The sequence below is a fragment of the Spermophilus citellus genome (genome assembly GCF_964194105.1).
Source record: "Spermophilus citellus genome assembly, chromosome: 1".
In the NCBI taxonomy this organism is placed as follows: domain Eukaryota; kingdom Metazoa; phylum Chordata; class Mammalia; order Rodentia; family Sciuridae; genus Spermophilus; species Spermophilus citellus.
In genome coordinates, this window is record NC_138182.1 from 272,912,871 (window position 1) to 272,939,490 (window position 26,620).

Here is a 26,620-nt window from a genome sequence, read left to right on the forward strand (position 1 = left end):
AGATGCTGGGCAAACAGGAGACACTCCGAAATGCAACAAAACTCAACAAACTACTGGGAAATTAATTAATGTATGTCTATCATAAAGGAAAATATTAGGTGAGAGCAAAAAAATTAACACATGAAACCTTCATTATTTTTCTAGGAACAAGGTGTGGACTTTAGTTAGGTAATGGTTCATTTGCTTGTTTTAGAAGGACAATATCTCTTCTTTGGTAAGATAAAGAGAAAAGAAGTAATCTGATTAAAAGTGATAATGGATGCCTTTATCGTTAGCTATTCCAACAACACCTCTATTGCATAATTCACATCTTTAACTGCACTATCCCCAAGTGAGAAACAGGACAAGCACACTGATCTCTATCAACTTGGAATCTTTATTGTATTTCTTAATGCAGTTCTTAACATTATGGTACACTCTCTGATCAAGAACATTAAAACATCTATTTAAGTTTTGCCAATGTTTAGAACTTTTTTAGAATCACATCATGTTAAAGTAACAGACTGGAATGATAAACAAGTAAGTTTGAACATATAACAACCATTAATAACACAACTTTTTTTTTCTAAATCACAACTCTAATATAGATAAATATTACTCTCAGTGGAACTTGTACATTCTAAGATTTATTTTTATAAGTACTATGCAGTCAGCCAGAAAGGCTGTCTTTTGTGCAAAGTGTGCTACTCACACACAAAAAAAATCTCTCTTCTTCCTTGAATATTGTACATAACACAATTCTAGGCATACCTGAAGAGGAGTGAGTTCCAATAACAGTCATCACCTAGAAACGTGCATAAATTCCTGCCAGAGGAATGATATATTGCATGGTATTCTGCCTTCCTCTGTCCAGAGACCTGCTGACTGGACTGGTTTCAGGGTGTCTAGACTTTCTCCCATCAGATGCCCAGGATACTTCTGAAGTAATCCCCCTGGTATTGAGGAAACCTCTGAAGAAACGTCCTTTACAAGATTAATCTGCCATGTCTATCCCCTAACATTAAAAATTCACCAACTCTTCAAATCTCAGGTTTGTCCATCATTATTTCCCCGGCTTGATTAAGGTTGAATTAAAAGTACTTTATTAAAGGAAGTAGCTTAGGCAGAAAAACCACTGCTCTGTAGAAAAGTCATTCAATATATATTTAGAAACTTTTCTGAGCAGAAATCAGAGCCTAAAAAAATGTATCTTTTATTATTTTATTTTTTTAACTCTGCTGTCACTGTGATTAAGGACTCATGATAAATTACCACAATTCTTCTTGACCTAGGAGAAGGTATTGTATAAGTAGTCCCCTGGGCCTCTGTAACAGGGAAGTAATCTTAAGGATCCAACTAGATAGAAAGAAATAGTGCACTGTTTAAAACAGAGAAAACTGTCCTAGCAGATCAGTTAGGTTTCTAGCCCTCTTCCCATAGTTAGCTTAGCCTTTGGCAAAGCACAGATGGATGGTTGGTTGTCTATTACGGCAGCTTCTTGATGGTGTGTCAACAGCAATAGATCCTACACCTTTTGGTCTTTCCTACAAACAAGTTACTTCTTCTGCCAAAGACATCCCGGCTTGTTTTCTTGGGTATCTATTTAGCTACAAGAAGGATGGGAGGAAGGAGGATGGTCTAGGCAGACCGGAGGCAAAAAATCAGAGGAGACTGAAGGGAAAACAATCACGAAGATAGTATTCTTCCTAATCACATACATATTATTTTTCTTTCATAAGTACTAAGCCATAATTTAGGTATAAGGGAAAGCTTATCAATGAAACTCTTCCTAGGGCCCATCTTAGTAAATACTGCATATAACTTAGCATAGCACACATGAAAAAGATGCATCCAACGTGAGCACCAATGGTAAAGACAACCTTCTAAGCACTTAGAAAATAAAATAATCATAAATGTTTTCCTTTCGTTTTTCATTAAAGTATCATAGTACACTTGAGAGAACAAAATCTATATGGCTGCATAAATCCTGAAACACCAGACAAAAACTAGTCAAAAACTGCTTGTTAAATATACAATTATGATCCTGACATTCTTTCAATTAAATCCTCTGTGCTTAAATTGAAAAACTAACAGCCTGGGGCAAACGTCTACTCCATATTTCAAGTTGTGATTTGCTGCATTGGCATGAGTTTTGGTGAAACCTGGTAAAAGAAAGAGGAAAAAAAAAATCAAATCATGAAAAACCACATTGTATGTACAACTTTAAATTTCCAAACCCAGATGATAAAGGCAATTAGCAAACTTGCTGTGGACATTGCCTATAGAGTTTCACTATTATTTTTCATTCTGAAACACCAGGACAGGGAACTCCTGTTCTGTTTGCATTTGTGATCGTTAGGGGTTTTCAACCTTCTTGTATTACAATTCCATATTAAAGACAACTGGGCAAGGCAGCAAAGAGGGTGCAGAAAAGGAGCAGAGAGACAAACAAAGGGTCCTGCTCTCCAAGACCTCCACTGCATGGATCAGGGATCTCCAGAGACTTATTCAAGACCCAGTGCCAAGCACAAATCTCTATGTTCTCCAAACAGATCCCCCATCCATCTGCAATTTATGTAATCTGTGGGCCACGTGGATACACAGTAATGAAAATCTATGATCAACGATAACTCTTACCAGAAATTTCATCGTCAGGACAGAAATGATGCAAAAGCAGTAAAAGGACTCCAAGTCACTACAAAGAGGTGGTAACAGCACTAACACTATTAAATCTTGATTGTAATTACGTGAAGTGTCTAGAACAGCAAGTACATTCCTGGGAATCTCATTAAAGTACAGAAAAATGAGAACAGGTGTACACTCACAGCATGGATGAAGCAGAAATCTAGATGTAAGAAATCTGGCTTAATTGTGACAGATCATTCAAAGTACGGTACCAGCTCCAGATTTCTTAATTCAATATGGCAAAGATCCATTAGATCCCAGTCAGGAGCAAACACTGGGGAGCACAGTAGCGAATATTAAAACTTGGGTGGTTTTCTGAGTACCTCATAGATGTGGCAATGGAAGTGGACCAAATCAGCATTTTGCTTCCAGGCTGAACAATATTTTGAAAAATTAACAAATTAATGAATGAGTGGATGACTAGAGGTAAACGTCAAAGAACTAGAAGAAACACTAAAAAAGGTAAATTCAGTATTAAAAAATCGAAAGAGCAGGAAATTAATTGGCTCTGATGTGGTTAAATATTTTTAGTTCATTTATAAATAACTTATGTATTAATCACATGTCAAGAGTTAATGCCCTTTCTTCCACTTTTCTGCTAAAATGAACAATAACACTAAAAAAAAAAAAACAGAATTTTAAAAAAAAGAATAAAGATCAGCATAGTTTGTCATACAGCTTAGGATAAGAGATCATTCAACCTTGCCTTTTTTTTTTTTTTTTTGTACCAGGGATTGAACCCAGAGACACTTACATCCCCAGCCCTTTTTAATATATTTTTTTAGAGACAGGGTCTTGCTAAGTTGTTGAGGGCCTCACTAAATGGCTGAGGCTGGTTTTGAACTTGTGATCATCTTTCCTCAGCCTCCTGAGCCACTGGGATTACAGGCATGCACCTAGACTCCTGGTTTAGCCTTGCCATTTCTAAGAGCAGATGTATAACAGACAAAATAATGGATACATAATAACTAGTTAAGAGTGCCATTCCACACGCAAAGACCTTCACCTCTACTGAAGAGAAGACAAATGAGCTCTGAGTAGGGAAATGTGTCTCACAAACAACTCCTTTTCTTCTTTTAACAATTTGTGGAATTAATTAAATGAAATAAAATTGTTCTTTCTTGAAAACAGATAATCTCTAATAGGCATTTAATTTGTTAATACTTTCATTTTTTTCTTTTTTTATGTGTTCTAATTAGTTACACATGACAATAGAATGCATTTGACACATCATACATAAATGGAGCATAACTTCTCATTCTACTGGTTGTACATGTTGTAGAATTACAACATAATTCCTTAATTTTAAATACTAAAATACCTGATCCCTTTCCTTGTGTTGGTTCCATTCTGAGCTCTTAATATCACTCATATCCTCAATGTGAAAATGGACTTTTATTGGAAAAGAAGATGATGAAGCTTTCTGTAGACTTGACTCATCTTGTCTATTTGGTAATAAAAAATATCTACTAAACTACCATTTCTCATTTCTGTTCTCACAGTCTCATCAACATTGTAAGTCTATACAAACCAAAGCACATTGTTCTGCCAGTGTGATCCCACAGGCTGAGCAGAAGACATGATTTAAGTATAGATGTTGAGCCAATAATTTGTCTTCCCAGTCTAATGACATCCCAAGAGTATACTGTTTAATTCTAGTATAATGCCAGTTCATAATAGATTTTGAGAATCTAAACTTATTGAATTTGGCAAAGAATTTCTACAGCAGGCTTCTTTCAGATTCCATGGCAAGCATATAAATAAGCAATGCTCTTATTTAATTTTTCTGCCACTGATGGTTTAGGTGTGTTCTTGCCTGGGGAATAAGACCAAGACCCTTGGGAGTAAGGGCTATGCCAATTGGTGTATTTTTTCCCCCACATTTCACAGCTGGGTGTGACATACACTGAGTGATTAATAACAGATGGAGCTGTGGTGTGCTCAGTGGTAGAGTGCTTGTCTAGCATGCATGAGGTCTTGGGTTCAACCCCCAGCACTGTGAAGATAGACAAATAAATAAATAGTGTGAGGTGACAAGTGATCACTGGAAGTTTATTCTACCATATATATTCTCAAGGTTTAAATTTATTTTAATAAAACAAAGAATTACTCTGTTTCAAAAAAGATCTACAGGCACTTATGGTAAAGAAAACCTATTTCATGTAACTCAAGCTTCATCAGAAAAGAAAGATGAATAACAATTGAATCCACTAGTCACTGCAAAATGATATTTTAGAGATAATGGAATTTAAATGGTAGGATATCACCTTTCCTTTTCATTTCTTTCTACTTTGACCCATCAAGTTACTGGCACAGTGAATGATGTAAGTACAGATATAAACAAAGGAATTTGACAGTTTCATTAGCTTGTCACAGTCTTAATATGTGGAAATGTGCAATATCATTTTGACTCTTTGAAATGAATTATGACTTAATAAATATTTGGAAGACAGACTTCTTTCAAAATGTGAGCGTGATGGGAGGAAAAATAAGCCAAAGGATTCCTTAGTTGTGAAATTGTTGGGTGCTAGTAGCATAAAAAGAGTTGTCAAAGGAACAATCAACAGAGTGAACACATGACCTATGGGGAGAAAGTACTTTCAAATCACGAATCTGACAAGAGGTTAACATCAAACATATCTAAAGAACTTCTACAACTCAACAAAAACAACAAAAGAATATAGGATAACCTGATTTAAAAAATAGGTATTTAGGGCTGGGGTGGAGTTCAGTGGTAGAGTGCCTGTCTAGCAGGCCCAAGCCCTGGGTTCTATCCCTAGCACTGAAAACAAACAAACAAACAAACAGACAGACAGACAGACAAATTCAAAACACAAAAGCAAAACAAAACCAAACAACAACAACAAAAGGCAACTGAATAGACAAAGAAAATACACAAATATCCAACAAACGTATGAAAACATTCTGAACGTCATAGATCATCAGAGAAATGCAAATCAAAGTCACAATGAGCTATCTCACACCCATGAGCATGACCACTATTAAGCAGAAAATAACAAGCAATGGTGAGGTTGTGGGGAAACTGGAACCCATGTGCATTATTGGTGGGATTAAACATTAAGGAAATTTCCCCCCAAATTAAAAGTAGAATCATCATATAATTCCACGATTCTACTTCTGAATATATAACCAAAAAATTTAAAAGAGATAATTATAATTGTACATCCATGGTCTTTTGTAGCATTATTCATAATACTCAAGAAGTAGAAGCAATTCAAATGTCTACCAAGAAATGAATGGATAAAGTGTGGGATCTACCCACATGGAAAAGGCAAGCTTCGAAAAAGTTAATCCTGTTACAACAGGGACAAACCTCAAACCTGACATATGCAAGCTAAATAAGCCAGTCAACAAAGGGCAAATACTGTACTGGTTCGCTCACAAGAAGTATCTGAAGTAGTCAAAACTATAAAAACAAAGTAGAACAGATGGGCAAGAGCTGGAGAGAGTGAAGAGAGGGAAGTGGTGCAGAGTGGAATAGAGTTTAGTGTTGCAAGATGAAAAAGTTCTAGATCTGCTGTGTAGCCATGTGCATACATTCACTACTACTGGGCTGCATACTTCAACATGATTAAGACGATAAATTTTATGTAATATGTTTTTTCTCATCACAGTTAAAGAAAAAGAAAGATAGAAAGGCATGGCAGAATGCCACCACAATCAAGCATTTGTGGAGCATGAATGGGTGCCCATGGCTCTACCACTCAACAGCACTGAGGTAGAGCATCTATTCCCTTCCTGTCTCATTTCATGCCCATGGCCTCTAGTATGTCCCCAGGGACTCAGCTGGAAAGGAACTGCAGCCTTTGAAATTCACTCTGACTCTTCTTCCTTGGGATCAGCCTTCATGTGGGGAACACATGCTGCTTTGCTTTTGGCCGTGTGGAAGGAAGCTCTACAGTAAGTCTCCTTGGGTGTAGGAGGCTGTGGTTTTCTCACTCAGCTTATACACGGAAGCCAAAGCCTCTCCACCACTGGGGTTTGTACCTGGGAAGTCCACTGTGGCTGTACACCTAAGCCACATCCTTCACCCTAGCCTCTATAATGATTGATGACATTTTACATTTGTCCGGCCAGCTCCATTATCTCCCTCAATGGATTCAGAACTCAATACCTAAAAACACAGAGGAGTGTCCCTTTCCTCACAGCAATTACACGTTGAGGGAGAGTGATCATATGGAAGCAGATCTCTGTCCATCAAGGGGTGCCTCCTCTAGCTGTGAATTACCCTTTTACCATGTAAGATTATTTCTGGAGTGTACTGAAGGTTCCAGAAAGAGAGTCAATATTTGCATTTCTATGACTAAATTTACACTGCCTCCTTTGGAGTTCATTGTAACTTTAGATATGTTCCCTGTTAGCTTTCTGTCACCATGATCAAACACCTGAGATAAACAACTTCAAAGGAGGAAATGTTTATTTTGGCTCATGGTGTCAGCGGTTTAGCCCACAGTCGCTTGGTCTTGTTGCTTTTTGGGCCTATCACCAGGCAGTACATCACAGCAGAAGTACATGGCTCCTGGCGGCCAGGAAGCACAGAAAGTGAGATCAAGAAGTCAGGGTCTCAGTGTTCTCTTCAGGTGTACACCCGCAATGAACTACTTCTTCCAACTAGGACCCACCTCCTAGTTCCATCAGCTGGGGACCAAGAGGTTGGACGGGGGTGCAATTATAATCCAAAGTGTGATGGTCATTACAGACTTTTTTAGGAGAAGCTATTTCATGTGGCATTTAAAGAACTAATTACATATGATAAATTGGAAAAATCCTTTTTTAAAAATGCCCAAATATTCATCATAATCATTCTTTTTTAATAATCTGAAACCATATATTTGTCAGGTCCTATTATATAATGCTGGCATATTTCATCTTTTTCATTGAGATTCTCAGTATTTTCTCAATCAACCTACATCCATATTCTGTATCTTTTGCCTATTCACTTGCCTGTATTGTTAGGTCTGCAGACATTTTACAACACATTTTAAATTGCTTTGCATTAGATTTTCACCTTTTTCTTTATTAGGCAATAACCAAACTAATCATTCCCTTCTAGAATCTTCACTGCCAGGTACACATTGAAAGCTGAGCTATTGGGTCTTTTCTTAAACATAATTCTTTTCTGTATATGCTGGGGACTGAACCCAGGGCCTAACTTTATCATTAAGCTGCATCCAAAGCTCTCAAAGAAAAATGAGGAACTGATAGAGTCACATAGAATATAATGCTACCTATGTAGTAAAAAGCACATCTTCTGAATTACAGCATGGAATATTTTCTGGATTATCACAAAAGAAATATTATCCTCAATGTGATTTTTATTATTAAATATATCCTTATTGATAATCCAGCTATTATGCTTTTTATTAATCAGAGTCCTCCAGTCTCTGGCCTCATGGAGAAACCACCTGCTCTCTGTGATTTCCTCTGTCAGGATCTAAAGAGATGCCATCCATCATCAGATCCCCAAAAGCTAGTTCTTCTGTCTAAATGGGTCAGCTGATGTCACACCTTTAAATTGCTGGGACAACAGTGACATACAAACTAACACTTCATCTCAATAGCCTAATTCGATGGACACAAGATTGTATGTCACTGTTGAAAGGAAAGATGGGATTGGGAGGAAGATGGTGGCTACAGAGACACTCCAGAGATCACCTCCTCACAGAGAAACTGATTTGACAGTTTTCCACACACCAAACTACCTTCAGAAGAGCTCAGGAAGCTGGCGTTAGACAACATAATGCCTAATTTTAGCATAATGAATGAGAAAAGATGCAATGAAGAAGGCAGGAAGGAAAAAGTAGCCCATGTCTCTGCTTCTCCAACTTTATACAGCACAGCAAGAAGATAGATGCCTCCCCCTTGGGGATAGGGGTGGGTGGGACGGGCACAGACTTGAGTCCAGGCCTTAGACTTGAAAACCAGCAACAGGCTCACTGTGGGGAAACCCAGTGGTAGCCTCAGGATTCCTGCTCTAGGCTAGTACCTGCAAAATGAGCCTCTGGCCCCTCCTCTGCCAGATGGCCACAGGGCTGCCTCCACCACCTTAAGTACAGAGAGGAGCAAGATTCTCCCCAATGGGTAGGGCAGGAAAGTGAGCACAGGGTTGTGTCTTGAAACTGAGGGTTGGGCTGGTTGAAACCTAACACCTGGCAGATCCTAGCAGTCTCTGACCCCAGGTTATTGCCCACAGCCAGAGCCTCTGAACCTATAACAGTGACAAGTGGAAAAAAGGCATCTGATAAAATTCAGCATTCCTTCATGATAAAAACAATAGAGGAAGAAATGTACCTCAACATAATACAGGCCATATATAATAAGCCAGCAGCTAACATCATACTTATAGGGAAAAGGCTTTCTCTCTAAGATCTGGAACAAGACAAGGATGCCCACTTTAACCAGTTTTGCTTAACATAGCATTGGATGTCCTAGTTAGAGCAATCACATAAGACAAAGAGATAGAGGGCATCCAAATTGGAAAGAAGTAGCCAAATTGTCATTGTTTCTATATGATTTTATATAGTCTACCCCAAAGATTTCTCCAAATAAGACTATTAGCGCTAATAAATGATTCAGTAAAGTTGCAGGATAAAAATTCAACATATGAAAATCAATAGCAATTGTAATAGCTACAGAGAAAATTATTTAGGAATAAATTTAGCCCCCCGCCCCAAAAGTGAAAAATCTCTACAATAAAAATTATAAAACATTGATGAAAGTATTTGAGGAGGATAAAAAGAAAGTTTTGTGTTCATGATCTGGAAGAATCAATATTGTTAAAATGTTCATACTACCAAAGTGATCAGTGCAATCTCTATCAACATGACATGCACTTTCTTCACAAAATAAGGGGGAAAAAAATCCTAAAATTTGTACGGAACCACAAAAAACTTCAAGTAGCCAAACCATCTTAAGCAAAAAGAACAATGCAACTACAGATCGTCATATTAAGCAAAATAAGCCAAAGAAAGACAAGAACTGCATGTTTTCTCTCATATACGGAATCTGATGCGGGGGTTGGGGGAGAAAACATGAAAATAGAAGGGAGACTTCTATTTTCTATTAAAAAAAAAAAGAGGAAAGGGATCAGGGGGTGAGGTGAAGAGAGTAGGAAGGGCTACAGGGGGTGGAAATGATTCAAGTTATATGCATGCATGAACATACCATGATGAAACCTATTGTCCTGCATTGTCAACATGCACTAATAAAAAGAAAAGAAAAAAGCAGGAGGCATTACACAACCTGACTTCAAAATACCTTACAAAACTATAGTAATTAAAAACAACATGACATTGGCATAAAAACAGTCACATAGACCAATGGAACAGAACAGAGATCCTAGAAGTAAAACCACACATCTCTAGTCACCTGATCTTTGACAAATGTGCTAAGAACATGCATTGGAGAAGGGAATTTTTTTCAATAAATAGTGTTGGGCAAACTGGGTAACCATATGCAGAGGAATGAAATTAGACCCCTACCTCTCATCAGTTCTAAAAAAACGGACTAAAGACATAAATGTAAGATCTGTAACTATAAAACTAGAAGAAAACAGAGAAATACTTCAGGACATTGGAATGGGCAAGTCATTTTTGGATAAGACCCCAAAAGCACAGGAAACAAAAGCAAAGGTACACAAATAAGATTACAGTATACTAAAAAACTTTTGCACAGCAAAGGAAATAAGTAATAGAATGAAGAGACAACCTACCGAATGGGAAATATTTGTAAACTATACATCCGACAAACAGTTAATATTCAGAATATATAAGAAACTCAAACAATAGCAGAAAATCTCAAATAATCCAATTAAAAAATGGGCAATAGACTTAAATAGATATTCCTTAAAGGAAGACACACAAATGGCCAACAGATATATGAAAAAATTCTTAACTCACTAATAATCAAAGAAATGAAAATCAAAACCACATTGAAATATCACCTCACTAGAATGTCAATTGATATCCTTCTCTACACAGCTAAGATTATGAGTGAGTAGAAAAAAAAAATAGCAAGTGTCAGTAAGAATGTAAAGAAAAAACACACACTGGAGGAGGTGTAAATTAGCACCACCACTGAGGAAAACAGTGTGGAGGTTCCTCAAAAACAACAACAACAACAAAAACTTAACAACAGAACTATCTTATTGTTCAACAATCCCACGACTGGATATATATCCCAGGAAATAAAATCTCTGTGTTAAAAAGACATCTCTACTCTCATATTTACTGCACCAATATTCACAACAGCCAAGAAATGGAAACAACCTAGTGTCCATCAGCTGATGATTGAATAAAGAAAATATGGTACATCTACACAATGGAATACTATTCAGCCATAAAATGGATGAAATCCTGTCATTTGAGACAACAAGCATAGAAGTGGAGATCAGAAGTGGAGATCACTGTGTTAAATGAAGTAAGCCAGGCACCGAAAGACAGGTACTGCATGATCTTATGCATGAGAGGGATCAAAAAAATTGGGTTCAATCCCCAGCACCACACACACATACACAAAAGTTGTTCTCACAGAGGTTCACAGTAGAACAGTGATTCCCAAAGGCTTAAGAGAGTAGAGGAAAGGAAGTGATAAAAGAGATTGATAAATGGGTGCTGAGTTAGAGTGAGACAAGAGCAAAACGTTCTGGTGTGCTATTGTACAGCAGGTTGACTACAGAGAATGATAATGTGCTTCATATTTCAAAAAGATAGAAGAAAAGATTTTGAATGTTTCCAACATAAGGAAATGGTGTTATAAGAAGTGGATATATTTATCCTGCCTTGAACATTACAGAATGTAAACATGTACTGAAACATCAAACAACATGTACTGAAACATCAAAAACCCCATAAACAAGTACAACTTTTATATATCAGTTAAAAACAATTATAATGAAAAGAAGGAGTGGTACTAAAATGTAAGAGAGAACACAGATATATTTCATTGTATAAAGGTAGGAAAATTAGCACTTTTTTTTTTGCAAAAGTACAAGAATTCATCTTTTTCATTTCTGATTTACCCACATGAATTAAAATAACTAACTAGGGTCTTCTATTGTATATTCTTGTTAATATACATTGAAAATTCTATGGATGTTAAAAATGCTACCTGACAAAGAAGTTAACTCTTCCACATTGAAAAGGGAAGGAAAAAAAAAAGAAAGATGAAAGGGCTGGGGATGTGGCTCAAGCGGTAGCGCGCTCGCCTGGGATGCGTGCGGCCCGGGTTCGATCCTCAGCACCACATACCAACAAAGATGTTGTGTCTGCCGAGAACTAAAAAAATAAATATTAAAAAATTCTCTCTCTCTCTCTCTCTCTCCTCTCACTCTTTAAAAAAAAAAAAAAAAAGAAAGATGAAAGAACAGCTGATTAAGAACTGTTTGCAAATACTTAAAGTGTAAACAAATCCCTCTTTTCTACCTTGATGAAATTGGAAAACTAATTAAAGATGCGCTTTCCAAGCGAAGTATTACTGGGAGACTTCTTTTTTTTTTTTCCAAAGGGAAACTCAGAAAAGGTTAATAGACAAAGACCTTGGAACAGAAACACTTATTATGTGGATAATGAATTATGCAACTTTTGTTTTTAAGAAATTTGTTATGCACTGATAAGTACAAGCCAAGCATGTAGCATGCATAAAGTTATATGGAATCTACGCATGACTATCAAATAATTGTTGTTAAATTTGTTTCTTCAAGATGGGTAGTTGCAACATAAATGTATTTTCTTCTCCTTGCAACAATATTCTAATGGTTTAAATAGTAGATTGGTTCTTTAAAAAGGGTCTGAGAATTGAATCTTTCCTCTGTTGTTTTAGAAACGTTATTACTTTTACTTTGGTTAACTTTAAATGGACTCAGTTGTCCATTAAACCACTGGGTTTAAAAATAAGGAAGCATAATTTCTCCACCTGTGGCTCACACTTTTGAGTTAATCAAATTTAACCACAGCTGACATATACTCAAAGAACAGTGACACCCCCCCACCCCCCCGCGCCAGGGACTTTGCAGCAAGTAGCTTGGAGCTCAAGCCAGGGGCCCTGTTTCCAACAGCTTCTGCTGGCTCCTCACTCTCCTGCTTCAGACTCCTGAGCCAAGCCCTGGCCCATGAGTCAGAGCAGGGCTCCTGCTCCCTCCTGCTCTCATCGGCAGGCACCCTTCCTTCCACTGTTGTACACTGCAAAGGTCAACTCCCAAAATGATCACAAATTAATGGTTCACATCCTGTAAACACACATCCGGGAGCCTGTGATGTAGCACAAAAGGCTGGGTTAGCTCACAAAGACACTTACAGCAAAATCACACCCAGTGCTCTTTTGTATGTCATCCACTGTCAAGCCTTCCCAGAGTTCGATCAGAGTCAACCCTTTCTTACTGTCCACATCAAACACAGCCTGTGGGAGACAAGAAAATGACAATTTTCATCACCATAATTATTTTACAGTACAAAACAAATAACCTCCCGAGTTTTTTAAAAGACAGACAAGATCTAGGACAAAAGACTCTGAGAATCAGCAATGAAAAAAAATGTCAACTTTAAGCCTATAAATGAACGTCAACTCCCTAATCAGCAATTAGATACAGAACACTGTTGGTGTCGAAGAAACAACTGTTTTGACTCTTGGTGGCATTTGTTAGTATCGTAACCCACCCAAGACTAACACTTTTGGTGAAATGATCTGAAGAAAGAAAAAAATGAAGAAAGGGAAGGAGGGAGGCAGGGAATACCTGAATGGAGAAAGGAGAGGAATGATTAAAAAAAAAAGTTGATAAATGGTGTTGGGTGAAGAATTACAGGAAACAAGATAGGATATTCTGAAATGCCTAAAGGTAATATATAAAAAAAAAAAAAGAGTTATCTTGGCCGTGAAAAACAAGAGAACCAGTCCAGGTAACCATTAAACTATGAACTGTTAAAACGCTCCCTTGAAAATCTATGAAAATACTTACATCCCAAGAGGAGAGTATGAAAATCTCCTCCGGTATGCAAATCGGATGCAAATCAAATGAAGACGCTATGCTCAGTGCAAGCATGAGACACCAAGCTCACTTGAACATTTAGTTGCTACATTCTGGTCTAAAGTCCCAGGTGATGGTAGTGACAATTGCCACAGCCTAACCTTAGTGGAAAGGAAGGCATCAATATGACTTTCCACCTCAGCATTCCTGTCTACTGATGGGAAGCTCTAAGCACAATAACCGCTTCCCTGTGACTTTTCCCCCTACTTTTGCAGTGCTCCACCAGTACATTAGGCACTGTTCCCTCTTTGAGTTCTCACGGTTAGCTTCCTCTTTCTCAGATTTGAATGTTATGCTTCCCAGATCTTTATTCTACTCTGGACTTAATTAATTCAAACATTATTTGCAGGCTGAGAATCTTTATTTTCTTCTTTTTTCCGAGTCCAACTCTGAACTGTTATTTTTAACGCTCCTGGCTATTAGGCTAATATCAGGACACACAAACATGTATAGGAAAGAATGTTGCTTTTAGAGCTGGATGAGAATTACAGCTCTGCTGCACGATAGCTGAGCACCTCTTGGTGAACCTGTCTTTGCATCTATAGGCATATATCACGAAAAACACACTCCCCAAGACTGTGATACAGTCAGATACAATAAGAAAACACACTCAAAGTACCAGGCCAGAGACACAGCAGGGGCACGGTACAGCCTTGTTCTTACTCCTAAGCAGCTTAACTCATCATTTCTGTGTGAACCCAAACTCTAAAATGATTACTATCTGCAGGTGATTGATATTTTCCCCTAGAAGCAAAACATCCCAGGACCGGAGATGCTTGCCTTCCCTCTTTGCTTGATAACCTGAGAGATTATATTGAAAAAGGTAGTTTACACTTAAGAGGAAATATTTTAGCAAATATTCCTTTTGTTTGCACATTTTTAAAATGCTCCTTAAAAAGAACTATTTTTTAGCAGAAATGTGCATTGGTAATTTAGGAATGTCCACATATTCCGTTAACTTACTTCATCTAAAATGACTTTTTTTTTAATGGACATTCCCCTTTAGAGAAAACGTGTCTAGAGTCCTATTCAAAATTATTTACTTGAATTATGAAAAACTGTAAATTTATAAAAATGGAACAAATAAAAAAAAAAGGACCTCTGGATTATGGATTATGTTATTAAGAGCAAGCACAGAGCTGATTTAGACAGATTTAGGCATAGTGAATATAAGGTTTCAGTAATCAGGGAGATTAAACTTACAGCAAATTGACTCATTGCTTTAAAAAATTTTAGCATCTTTATCAACCCTTAATTATTTCCCATGATATATTAGAGAGCCAACCATCTATTATTTTTAAAAAGAGGGAAACTTACTTTAAAAATATTTAGGAAGATTTCCACTTAGTGCTATAAGCTATAAATAAAAACTTGATTAAAAATGAAGACTAAAGCCTAAAAATGACCATGAATTATTCTATTATCAAGAATAATTCTGGGCTGTGAGCTGTGGTGCATGTCAATAATCTCAGCTACTCGGGAGGTTGATGTAGGAGAATCACAAGTTCAAGCATGACCCCGTCTCTAAATAAAAAGGGTTGGGGATGTAGCTCAGTGCTAGAGCACCCCAGTATTCAATTCCCAATACTGATATAAAAAATACTGAATCAAGAAAGTGCCTCCTTTCCAGTTGACTTATGGGAATTCCAACCTCTCAACACCTGAAACTCAAATCTGGAACAGAAAGATGACTGCAATGCTTCACTGATCTGAGCGTCTCTGGGTTGTACCAATGGCCAACGTTTTCCATTTAAGAAGAAAATTCTAGAGAGGCACTGAAATAGCTGGTGTGTTTTGAAGTCCCCCTATAAGAGAGGCAGAAAGCATTCAAGGAACAAATATAGTTCTTGGTTCAGTGTAGGGTCTATACTGTAATGTGCACCCAAATGATTAAAACTCAATTTTGACTGAGCTTCATAAAACGAAACCCAACGATTTGCACTAGGAAGTACCAAACCGGGAAGGCAAGGAAGTAAAGCAGGAGTGACGAATGTACCCTTAACTCTGCATATATCATCCAGCTTGACATCTTAAGAGTCAAAATGTAGGGATCAATAAAACTCCTCTGATGATATACTCTCAGTTACCAAGGATAGCAGTTCGATTTTGTGTGTATATATTTCCAGAGAGTTGCCCATGAAAAATTTTACAATTGGAAACATTAAATTGATGAATTTTGCTATTCATTTTACCCACAGACTCAATTAATCCTATGACTACTGATGTAATACACTTTCAGGAGGTAATAAAGAATTCTAAAAATGCTTCTAAATAAAAAAGGCTGTGGCGGATATTGGAGGGAATAAAAAGGACAAAGGCTCCCTACCTTCTCTGTAATGATGCGGTTGACACACTCTTTGCCAGTCAGGGGCAACGTACATTTCTCCATGATTTTGTGGACATTTCCCTGTTTAAAAGAAAGAAAGAAAGAAAGAAACATCAGAACAAGAAGTTAGGGAGAAATTCTCATTTAGAACTGATGTGACCATGAGACATACAGGAACTATCAGAAAGACTGTCCCCTAGGCACAGGCTATCTTAAAATTTTTACACAGGTAAGATTTGACTTCCTTTCTGGAAGCAGCATCTGTCCCTAAAATAATTTAGGGATGGTGCTACATGAACAGTCAAAGGCATACATGATTTCTTTGGGAAAAAAAACCCTGCCACAAATTTGGACTCTTGGGCCTTGGGTCTTCTGATGTGCAATCTCACTTCTAATATCCAGCTTTATTTTTTCCTTCCAGGGAATGGTCTCTAGGAAAACATGTGAGCAGCTATCTGCCAAGTATAGAAAGCACACATAGAACATAAAAGCTAAGGTCCCTTTTAAAAATAATACATTTAATTTCATTCATTAAAATGCAATACATACCCAGAAAATAGCAGTATCTTGTCTTTCTACCCAACAGGAATCCATTCCTTTTTCTTTTCTTTTATTTTCCCCTCATTTCCTCTATATTTCTATACATTTTCTTCTTATATCCACATTTAAAATTATGTTTACCTTGCTATTTGTGTCTTGACTAATTAATTTTATTTATTTATTTTTATTATTATGTGGTGCTAGGGATTGAACCTGGAGTTTTGTACATGGTAGACAAGTGCTCTATCACTGAACAACATCCCCAGTCCTTGGCTAATCAATTTTAAACATTACCTACTGATTTCTTATCATGGTAGAAAAGGACTTAATTCTCTTACAAATGCTACTCCCACCCCCTACTGTCCCCTCCATCACTTCAATTCTCCCATCTGAACATGTCACAATTTGTAGTTAACTCCATAGTCAAAATTTACATCATTCTGACCTATGACCATATAAAACTGATCACTGCTGGGCCACGTGGTGCAGCATATTATGATTATAGTTACTTTTTTACACAGCTCTTTGCTCTTCCTGGAGTCTGTCTGAGCTTCTGTTTGTTCATTATTGAATGTGAGCTGGTCTAAATGCATGTTTTCCAACTTTCAATTAGCCACAGTACCCTTTCTTCACACAAAAAACAAAAAGCAGGACTGAGAGTGGAAACCAGCTTTCTGACTTTCAGATAATTTTCTTCTGATTGTGATTAAGCTCCTTTTTAAGTATCAAGCACCAGGAACCTAAATTGCTACTTCCCTTGAGACTGAAGTCTAACTGGTCACACTCTGGATCTTCTCTTAAAAATGGCAAATGCTTCTACTGCTCCCTTCTAGATATAAGCACACCACATACCATGTCACCATTGTCTTTAGCCATCTCATTTTTAACCCACTGGAATACTTACCTGCTACCTAGTTTATATCTCCCCCGGAACTTGCATGAGACCAAGTATATGATCAGAGGCAATGAATTTCTGATAACTGTGTTAAATTAAGATTTTACTTCTTGAGGTAACCAGTTAACTCTGAAACAGCATTAATTTAAAGGTTTTGGTGTACTTAGTGTGAGGCATAGAAGGTATTCAATAGGTTTGGAGTGAATAAATGAATGAATGAATAGCAAAGGAAAGAGAAGTCTACTGGACATCTTGGATGGACTTTTAAAAATGGACAAACTATTATCTTAATTCATTCAAAACTAGTGCTAAATACATATGAAATACACAGACATCATACAAGAAAATTTAGAGATATAGAAAGAGAACCTTACTTTCAGTTCATTTCTAATTATCTATTTTCCTTTTGAGATTTCAAATCTGGCACATATCATGGAAGCTAAATTGAACAGATGATATTAATAATGAATATTCAAACTTCTACAGTTGTCAGGCCTTCTTACATTTAATATAGCTCCAATAAGGCACGTCACAATGAATTCCAAACTTGACTTCAAACAGAGTGAACAATCTGTAGGCCTCTAAAGAACATTTTCTGTAGGGAACTCTTAATATTGTTCTCATTATGTGAGCAAGGTCTACAGTACCCTTTCTTCACACACATCTGATGTGAAAGCAGCCACTTGGATTTTAATGAACAACCAATTTCATTTTAGGAAAAATCATGCTTTTCGACTGATAGCATCAACTGTGTCCTATGATAGAGACCTTTTAGAGATCATTTTCTGCATAAACAAGATGACACAGTGGTAAGAAGTATGTGCTAGAGCCAAAGGACCTGACCCTTTTCCACATTATCTGTGCAAGATCCCTGTGCCCATGCTTCCTCATGCACCTTTTTCACATAGTTATTGATAGAATTAAGTGGAATTCAACTGTCTGGTAATTAGCAAGTACTCAATAAATGTTAGGGGGTATTGTTTATATACTTTATATTTAACATTTCTATACCTACCCAGGGAATTCTAGGTCCTTTGTGAAGTAATCTGACATAGAATTACACAGAAAATGGCCTAAACACAACTCCGGAGACCCACAAAACTAATTAAAACATGATTCATATTTGGAGGCAAACTGTAGAGCTTGCCTAGGAAAAATGGCGTCAAGTATAATCTCACAGTTAGAACAATGTAGCTAGATGATTCCATTCACATTTAGCTCCAAGACATAGCAGAGATCAAGGGAAGAGAGAAAATGAGATGCAGAAAGATTTTAAAATGCCACAAATGCAATATTCAACAACAGATTAGCTATGAAGACAAAATACGGCTGACTCCCACTTTAGCACACTGCTCTAACTTCGCGGGGCTGAGCCTTCCAGGGTGGTGTGGCAGCTGCATATATTAGTGATTCACAAAGAAGGAACAATTGCTGAGCTTATAGCGTTTAAAAATAAACCCTAATAAAGACGGGCAGTAGAGTGTGGCAACAAAGAACACTATATGAGGAACCCAAGGACCTAAACTTTGCCATTAGAAAGCCAGAAAGCCATTCTCTGCACTGTAGTGTTCTCTTGAAGTGCAAATGGAATGTTCTGGAATCTATATAGCAAAATCCAGGGTTGTGGGGTCTTGTCCATCTTTATCTTTCCTCATTTTTCTTGCCTTCCTGTAGAAGAGATGTCAGAAAAGGCAGAGGAATGGCAAACGACTGTTATGAGGGTTCCTCATTTCAGCCTGCTATTGTTCGTTGACTTCATCACAACCTTGATGAACACTTAAATCCATTTCTTCCATCTGCTTCCCTAGTTTCTTTCTTTCCCCTTCAATGGTTAGAGGTCTCATGAAAGACTTGCACTGACAGCATTTTAATTCTTTAGATGTCTATATGAAATCCTAGACCTACATTCTACAGTGACGTACAACTCTGGTTAAGTGATAATAAATCCCCTTGCTATCATAACAAGGTCTAATGCTATCACAGAGAACTTGATCCCAGATAGCAAGTTCTCTTTTGTATAACAGAATGATTTTTGCATTTGATGTTAATGGTTCATTGACCTGAGGCAAGTATATAAGCTTTGTTTAAGATGTTGCTTTATATAAAAACTCACTTCACACTCATCATCTGTGTTAGGTACTTCCTAAATGTGGCTGCAATATATTTTTGTCTTTCAGGAACCGTCTTTAGGAAAGTCTTAATAATCAACTGCACAGAAGACACAAATTCTAGAAATCAGTTGTTTCTAAAAGAACTAAGCCCTTGTTAATGCTCACTGATACCTGGAACATGACCACCTCACATCCCATCACCCCAGATTCAAATGGTATTAACTTCCTATCTATCTTCAGGACTTGGCTCAGGTATTATCTTCTGTGAAGAATCTTCGCCAATATCTCCTATCTGCTGCCTGCACACCAGTGTCCCAAGGGCATCTCTGGTCTAGAGCATCCCTCTTGGGTGCTTCTGTGCCTCCTTCTCCCACTACCCGTGTTGAAACTGTTGATGTACAACCACCCTGCAATAGTTCTAGAGCTCCCGGAATGCTGAGACCATTCATCTTTGTATCTACAGCAATCAGTAGAGCTCTGGCAACACAGTGATCAATAAATTCCGTCTGAACATTACATTTCTAATTCAAGGAACTCCTACAGAGTTAGAGCTATGAAATACCACAGGGCTACATGCCTCCGGAGCACTAGAGGCTGCTTTCTAGTTTTTAGATAAGTACTTGTCCATTCCCAGCATCTCCAGGAGGAGCATGGCTGAGAGAAGCATGTGAAGAGGCTCACAAGACTTTAGGGAGACAGAAGAAGTCATGATCAAGGGGAGAAGAAAAGATAATCCAGGACTGAAACAGGCAATATGCAAATTTAAAAGGGCAGATGAAAACAGAATGAATTATCCTACCTCTTACACCTGTTCCTTTTTAGTCTTCAAGGTTTGCCATAATCTGCTAAAAAGAGGGGCTGAACCTGCTGAAACTTCGCCTACACATGGAAACCAAGGAAAGGCCTCTATTAGGACTCACCAAAACATCACAAGAGAAGGCTGACAGTCCCCGTTCCTGGGCCTCTTCCTTCACTCCACTGATTTTTTTTTAAATACTTTTTTTTAGTTGTACATGGATCCAATAACTTTATTTTATTTATTTATTTATTTTTATGTGGTGCTGAGGCGCAAACCAAGTGATTCATATGTGTGAGGCAATGCTCTACCACTGAGCCACAACTCCAGACTCTCTCCCCTAATCTTAATGCTCAAATCAAATGAACGTACCCCCAAATATAAAATATCAGGAAATATTGTATTAGAAAATCCATGACTGTCACCTCACTATGATGATTGACTGGTAACCAGAAGAGAGAAATGGAATTTGCTAAATAAAGAAAATCAAGGTAAACAGAATAAAAGGACAGAATGAAATGACTCATACTGAGTTCATCCTCATGGGATATTTTTGGCCTTTATACAGCACCTACTCAGTAGAGATTCTGGCAATCCACTGGGGACTTCGGTGGAGAGGTTCAGCTAACTGAGAGAACATTTGCAGTTACAAACGATCTTTATCGCTCATGCAATAACCGTTTGTGGTTACTGGGAATTCACAAGGGAAAAACTAGCCAAATGAGACAATGGATACAGCAAGCCATTTCCCTGAAAATAGTCTTCAGGGTTTTGAGGTCTTAGAATAGAAGGCCCTTTTTCTTCAGTATAACACAAAAATCATTATAGCAGCTGAGCCTTTATCTTCTCTGTAAAGGTGGCATCCTGGGGTCTCTAATGTCCAGAAGGCAGAGGTGACAGAGAAATTACTTTCCCCTTCCAATCATGCATTGGTAAGCCACCTAAGAAAGCTTCACTTAGCATTATTTTTCTTTCCATTTTTTTAAAATGTGAGTACTCATGCACATAAACTCAAAGTTATGGAATTTTAAGTTATGAGCTTAACTGAATTCTGGAAGACAAGTTTAAGAGCCCTCTGGCTGTTTGTGTTACACCTTTTCATTCCACAGAATAATGTTTGGGGGGGGAGGAGGCATTTGATCACAAGAGCAATTAAAAGGCAAAATTATGTAATAATTTTGATTTTTTACTTTCATTTTTTGGTGGTACTAGAAATTGAACCCAGGGCCTTGTGCATGCTCTATCACTGAGCCACACACCCTTATCCTGCCAGGCTATTTTTATTAATAGTCAAAATTTTTTTCCCAAATGGATCCTAGCTACTATATTGACTAACAAACTACAAAAGAGTAATAAGCTTTGAGGAATGAAAATAAATTAAACCAGTTGAAACTATATTAATTAGGAATTACTATTCCTAGTCAAGGAATACTTTATTTACCTTGGGATACTTTTCAGTGTAGCTGACAATTATCTCAGGAATGATTCCCAAGAAAGGATTAAAACAATAAAACTTTCTTTTTTTATTTTTAGTAATATATTTGGCCTGAAAAAAATATAATGAATAAACTTGAATAAATTTTTATGATTGTTCTTCACAGAAAATAAAAGAGAAAATAGTCTTCAAGATTTCTTTAAGAGACCTGTGCTACTAGACACTGATTAAACTAAATCAGAAAATCATTCCCTAAGATTTACTCCCACCTTCTTAACAATATAATTATGATTCTTTTATCCCTTGAGAATCCAGACCTCCTACTGTAATAAAAATAAAATCTAAACCTGTTTTAGAAATGCAGGCCTTATTTATGTTCTCAAAAATAGGTGGCCAAGGTTCTCTTGTTTACAGTAAATGACAAGTGTGACTGTTTCTTTGCTTTGGTGCTCTGGAAGTTATACTCTTAGGAATACATTTCCAATACTCAAAACTGAGAACAAAACCCTTGTTCTATGTTGTTCATGGTGATGATATTTGCCAGAAAATTTTAGTAAAAGAAAATTGAGACCCAGAGGTAGGAAGCACAGGTTTGGTTTGGTTTGGTTCTTCATTCTCTGCTGCACTTTTATCAGAATATTTAATCCCTGTGGAATTCAGTTTGTCCATCTTTGGAAGGGAAATAATAAGACACTGCCCTGTGTTTAGTTCTCCATCCCCTGCAACCCCGCTCGCTCTCCCTCTCAAACACTGCCCCCACCCTTCAGCCCTGCCTGGAAGTGCTCCACAGGTCCCACCGGAAACTCTTCATTGCTTTGCACCCTTCTTTCCTAGATGTTAATTCTTCTTTTCTATAACTCTTTCTCCAGGGGACTCTGAGCTGCCTAGAGAAAGGACCACATGTCACCAGCTTCTATATCCTCAGATCCCACAATATTACCAGCACATAGTAGGTCCTCAATGAATCAATACATTCATATAAGGAAATTCTATCAAATTTCAAGACAAAGCAACAAAAATATCCCTTTGGTCATTCATACCATCTATCTAAATGCAGGCATCAGACAGGTGTTGTAACAAATTTTTCACAGAGACTTAGAGATCAGGGTTCTTGGGGTGGGATTTGTCTGTGAGAAGCCCGAGGTAGGACAGTGCTTTGTGTACAGTGGTGCTCAGTAAATACTTGTTGGCTCCATTAAGGCCATGTTAACTGTGCTTGGTGAAGGGAGGGGGTAAAGATCAAAAGGTGGCATGGGTGTCTTCAGACAGGGATTGGGAAATCACCACTTCTCTATTGGGCAAAAAGAGGAAGAACATAATTGGGTGAAAGGATGGATACACATGGGAATGTGTTGGAGCTGAGGCAGTTCTGAATCAACCCAGCAGAGCTGTCTGATAGGTAGTTAGAAATATAGTTCTAGATCTCATCAAGAGAATTCTGATGTGGAAAAAAAAAAAAGATTATGGAGCCACTCAGTGAAAAATAACAGTTGCTCCAAAAATAGTAGATGGCACCTAGGAAAGGTGTAAGTGGTAAGAAGACAAGGGGGCCGGGGATGGAGTTCTGAGGAGTCCTGGCAGGAGGCTATAAAAAAGGACAGGGCACCTATGGAACCCAGCTGGGGTGGGGGGCAGCTTTGCAGCCCTCTGCACATGGCTTACAACTTGGAGCCCAAGGCTGCTGCTCTATTTAAGCCCTTTATCAGATGGATAGAACAAGGACTAAGGAAGTCTAAAAGTCATTGGTTTTGTATTTAAAGGACATGACTCAGAAATTAGACATCAGAAATGTTCAAATCCCACGGAACCAAGCCTGGTGGCATGAATGTTATCTATATGCAGGGGAGTTTGCCCCCGGGCTACTACATGCCATGGTAAAACTTGCAAGATTATAATAATGGGAGAGAGAAAGGTAGGTACTAAGGGTACAACTGTATTCTCGGATTGTGTTCCTTTAAGCATTTTACTGATATCTATCTCACCAAAGCAAGAAGGAATTCAACCCAAGAAAGCAAGGGCAAAGAAAGGAGTAATCCTAAAACCTGAAGCTTTCTGAAAAGAACAGACCTGGGAGCTGCTGGTGCAGAGTCAGTTTTGTAAAGAGGTGGCACAGTTCAGCATGATGATCACAGGCAGGACCAGACTGAATCAAAGTCCTAGCCCTGTCCCTTACCTGGACAAGCTTCTGAGCCGTCTATATCCTGATAGTCCTGAATAATGCTTCAGAGGGTCACTGGGAAACTGAGACTAAGCTTGCGTAGCCCCTGCCCAGCACCCCACACAAGGGACCAGGGCTATCACTCCTTTCTGCCCTTCCTTTCCCTCCCAGTTTTAGAGGGCAGAAGATGGGACGTATGAAGAGATGAAAAAAAAAAAAAAAGCTTTTTAAAAAGGGAGCATTAAAAAAGAAAAAGAAATAAAAAACCTGACTACTTCACAATTTTGCCTGGAACCCTCATTTCTCAGCCTCAGTGAGAATTATGTTACATCACCAGTTTGATGCCTGTCCTTGTCATACATCTGAAAGTCATACATCTGAAAGGTCATCTGAAGGCAGGGGTCAATTGAAAGCAGCACCAGTAGGCAGCCAGGTTTGGGGGTTTTAGAAGTTGTTGGTCCCTACCCTAATGAAAAGAGCTAGTTGCAAAGGCTTCCAAGGAAAGAATTTTCTTTCTCTTATTAGAACAATTACAAAAAAGCATGCTTTTAAAGGTCAGGCAATGATGTATTTATAAATAATCTGCACCTGTAATTCTACAGATGAGGGAAAAGAATGAAAAGAAAGATGCACCTAAAAAAACTGGTGGACAGGTCCACCCACTCACAGGGAAAAAAAAAATTGTTGGCCCAAGAATATAATATTTCTTTTCTCAGGTTTTAAACCTTCATTGCAAATTTTTCACTCTCATGTCTTACAAAACACCAGGCATCATTGCCTTCGGCTGTGAACTGGTCATTAACTGGAAAGGTTACCAAGAGTGAGGAGCCTCCTCTCTGCCTCCATTCCGACCTATAGCCAAGTAACAGATGCAGGAAAGATGTGGCATAGTCCCCTTGTAGCCTAGAGCTGGGCCAGTGTCCATATGTTCAGGTAGATAATACTGAACAGCAACAGAACAGGTAGGTGCACAGGTAAAATTTTGAGGGTGGTCAGAAGCGACACTGTTGGTTAGTTTTCAAGGTTACCTAACTATTATGTGTGCACAAACCATTGCAATTCTTTTAACCACAAGTACATTTTTTATTGCTTTGTTCAAATGAAAGTATCTAGGGAAAACTACCAAACTCCAGTTCTACTCTAAAACTCAGGGCTAATTTCCCCTCTGAGAGAAGAAGGAGGAAGAAAAGGTAAAAATATTTATCTTACTTCTGTAGAAAGCTTTAATAAGGGATTTCTGGTTCAAAGTATGAGGTACCATTTATTTTCCACTTTCAGAAATTCTAGCTGAGGAGAAAGAAAAGACTTAGTGGGAGTGAGAGGGAAAGAGAAAAAGACAAAGAGAAAATGTGCTAAACACAGGCTTAATGTTTTGAAAATGAATGCACAAAAATAATCCAAAGTAAGTCAGACTTCAGTGCTTATGCTTCAACACTAAAGTAACAACAAAAGAGAAGTTGGAAAGAGTTTTCTCCAAATAGACATTATGTTCCAGAAAAGATATAGATTTGATTTGCAAGCTTGGCATCCTTTCACCTCTGAAATTAAGTACTTTGGATGCTTCTGCAAGGCACCTCTCAGAAGTCACCTGCGTTGGCTCCATTTTTATTGTTCCACACTTATGCACCACTGCTCATTCCCACTGTTTACTAAATTATTTATGATAATTCATATTCATTGCAGTTTTCCCAACAAAACCATCTCAAAGCATGCATCGTTTTGTAACTGAATTCCCCCAAGGGAGCCAAATGAAGTGTGAATCTTCCAGCTCCACGATCTTACACAATGCTGCATCACTAAATAAAAACAGGACAAATATACTACAGTGTCCACTCAGATTGGCAGGTCTCTCAGCGAGAACCAGATTTTAAAACTTAAAGATGACGATAAATAGAGGACAATAAACAAGAGACAGAAAATGAAGATGGTACCACCCAATATCAGCTATACTGAAATCAGCAGAAGTTAGTGGTGAAGGTCAGGAAAGTGATTAAGTTAGTTGGTTCAAAGACATTGATTTGAGAAGAAGGAAGAAAGTTGTAATTAATGACAGGACAGCTCCAAGGTTAGAAAGATAGGCTTTGGAGCCTCACCCAGGTGTAATCTCAATCCACTCTTACATGACCTCAGGCAAGTGATTTAACCACTCTGTGGTCATGGGTTTGTATACACATGCTGAGAGCCATTGCCAAGTAGGAATGATGCATCAAAATTTCCTTGCCAGCGTACCCCATGTTGCTTAGAGGAAGGACTCATGGAAATGGACTTGCCTTGGACATTCGCTGTGACACTGCATGTGTGTTTGAGAAAGGTGACCCTGCTCAAGGACCAGGGTGGATCCAGGTTTAGGGTGTATCCTGCAGGTTTTAGGAAGTATCCCGCTCCTTGGGTTTAGGGCGTTCCCGGTTTAGGACAATCTGGGTTTAGGGCAGTTCCAGGTTTAAGGTTATTCCTGCTGGGAATAGGGCGTATCCTGCTGCCTGAGTTCCTGTTGAGTTCTCGTGGGATTCAGAAAGTTTTTGGGATTCAAAGCCTGGTGGAGTACATGAATTTGGGCCCAAAACTTGGATTTCCCCAGAACGTGTGTAGAGGCCGGTGTGAGTTCGGGAATAAAGAATTGCTGTTTGAATCTACAAAGCTGTGAGTGGCTCGTG

General features: G+C 38.1%; 1 protein-coding gene across 1 annotated transcript in view; it reads right to left on the minus strand.

Moving 5' to 3' along the window:
• Positions 1 to 356: 356 nt before the first annotated feature.
• The window catches only part of OXCT1 (3-oxoacid CoA-transferase 1), a 142,240-nt gene continuing 115,976 nt past the window's right edge, over positions 357 to 26,620 (minus strand). The window contains exons 15-17 of the mRNA XM_081279616.1: positions 16,032 to 16,112; positions 12,979 to 13,080; positions 357 to 2,141 (exon numbers count right to left, since the gene is read on the minus strand). Of these exons, the coding sequence (XP_081135742.1) occupies positions 2,100 to 2,141; positions 12,979 to 13,080; positions 16,032 to 16,112 (225 nt within the window). The 3' untranslated portion in view covers positions 357 to 2,099. The remainder of the gene's footprint in view (positions 2,142 to 12,978; positions 13,081 to 16,031; positions 16,113 to 26,620) is intronic.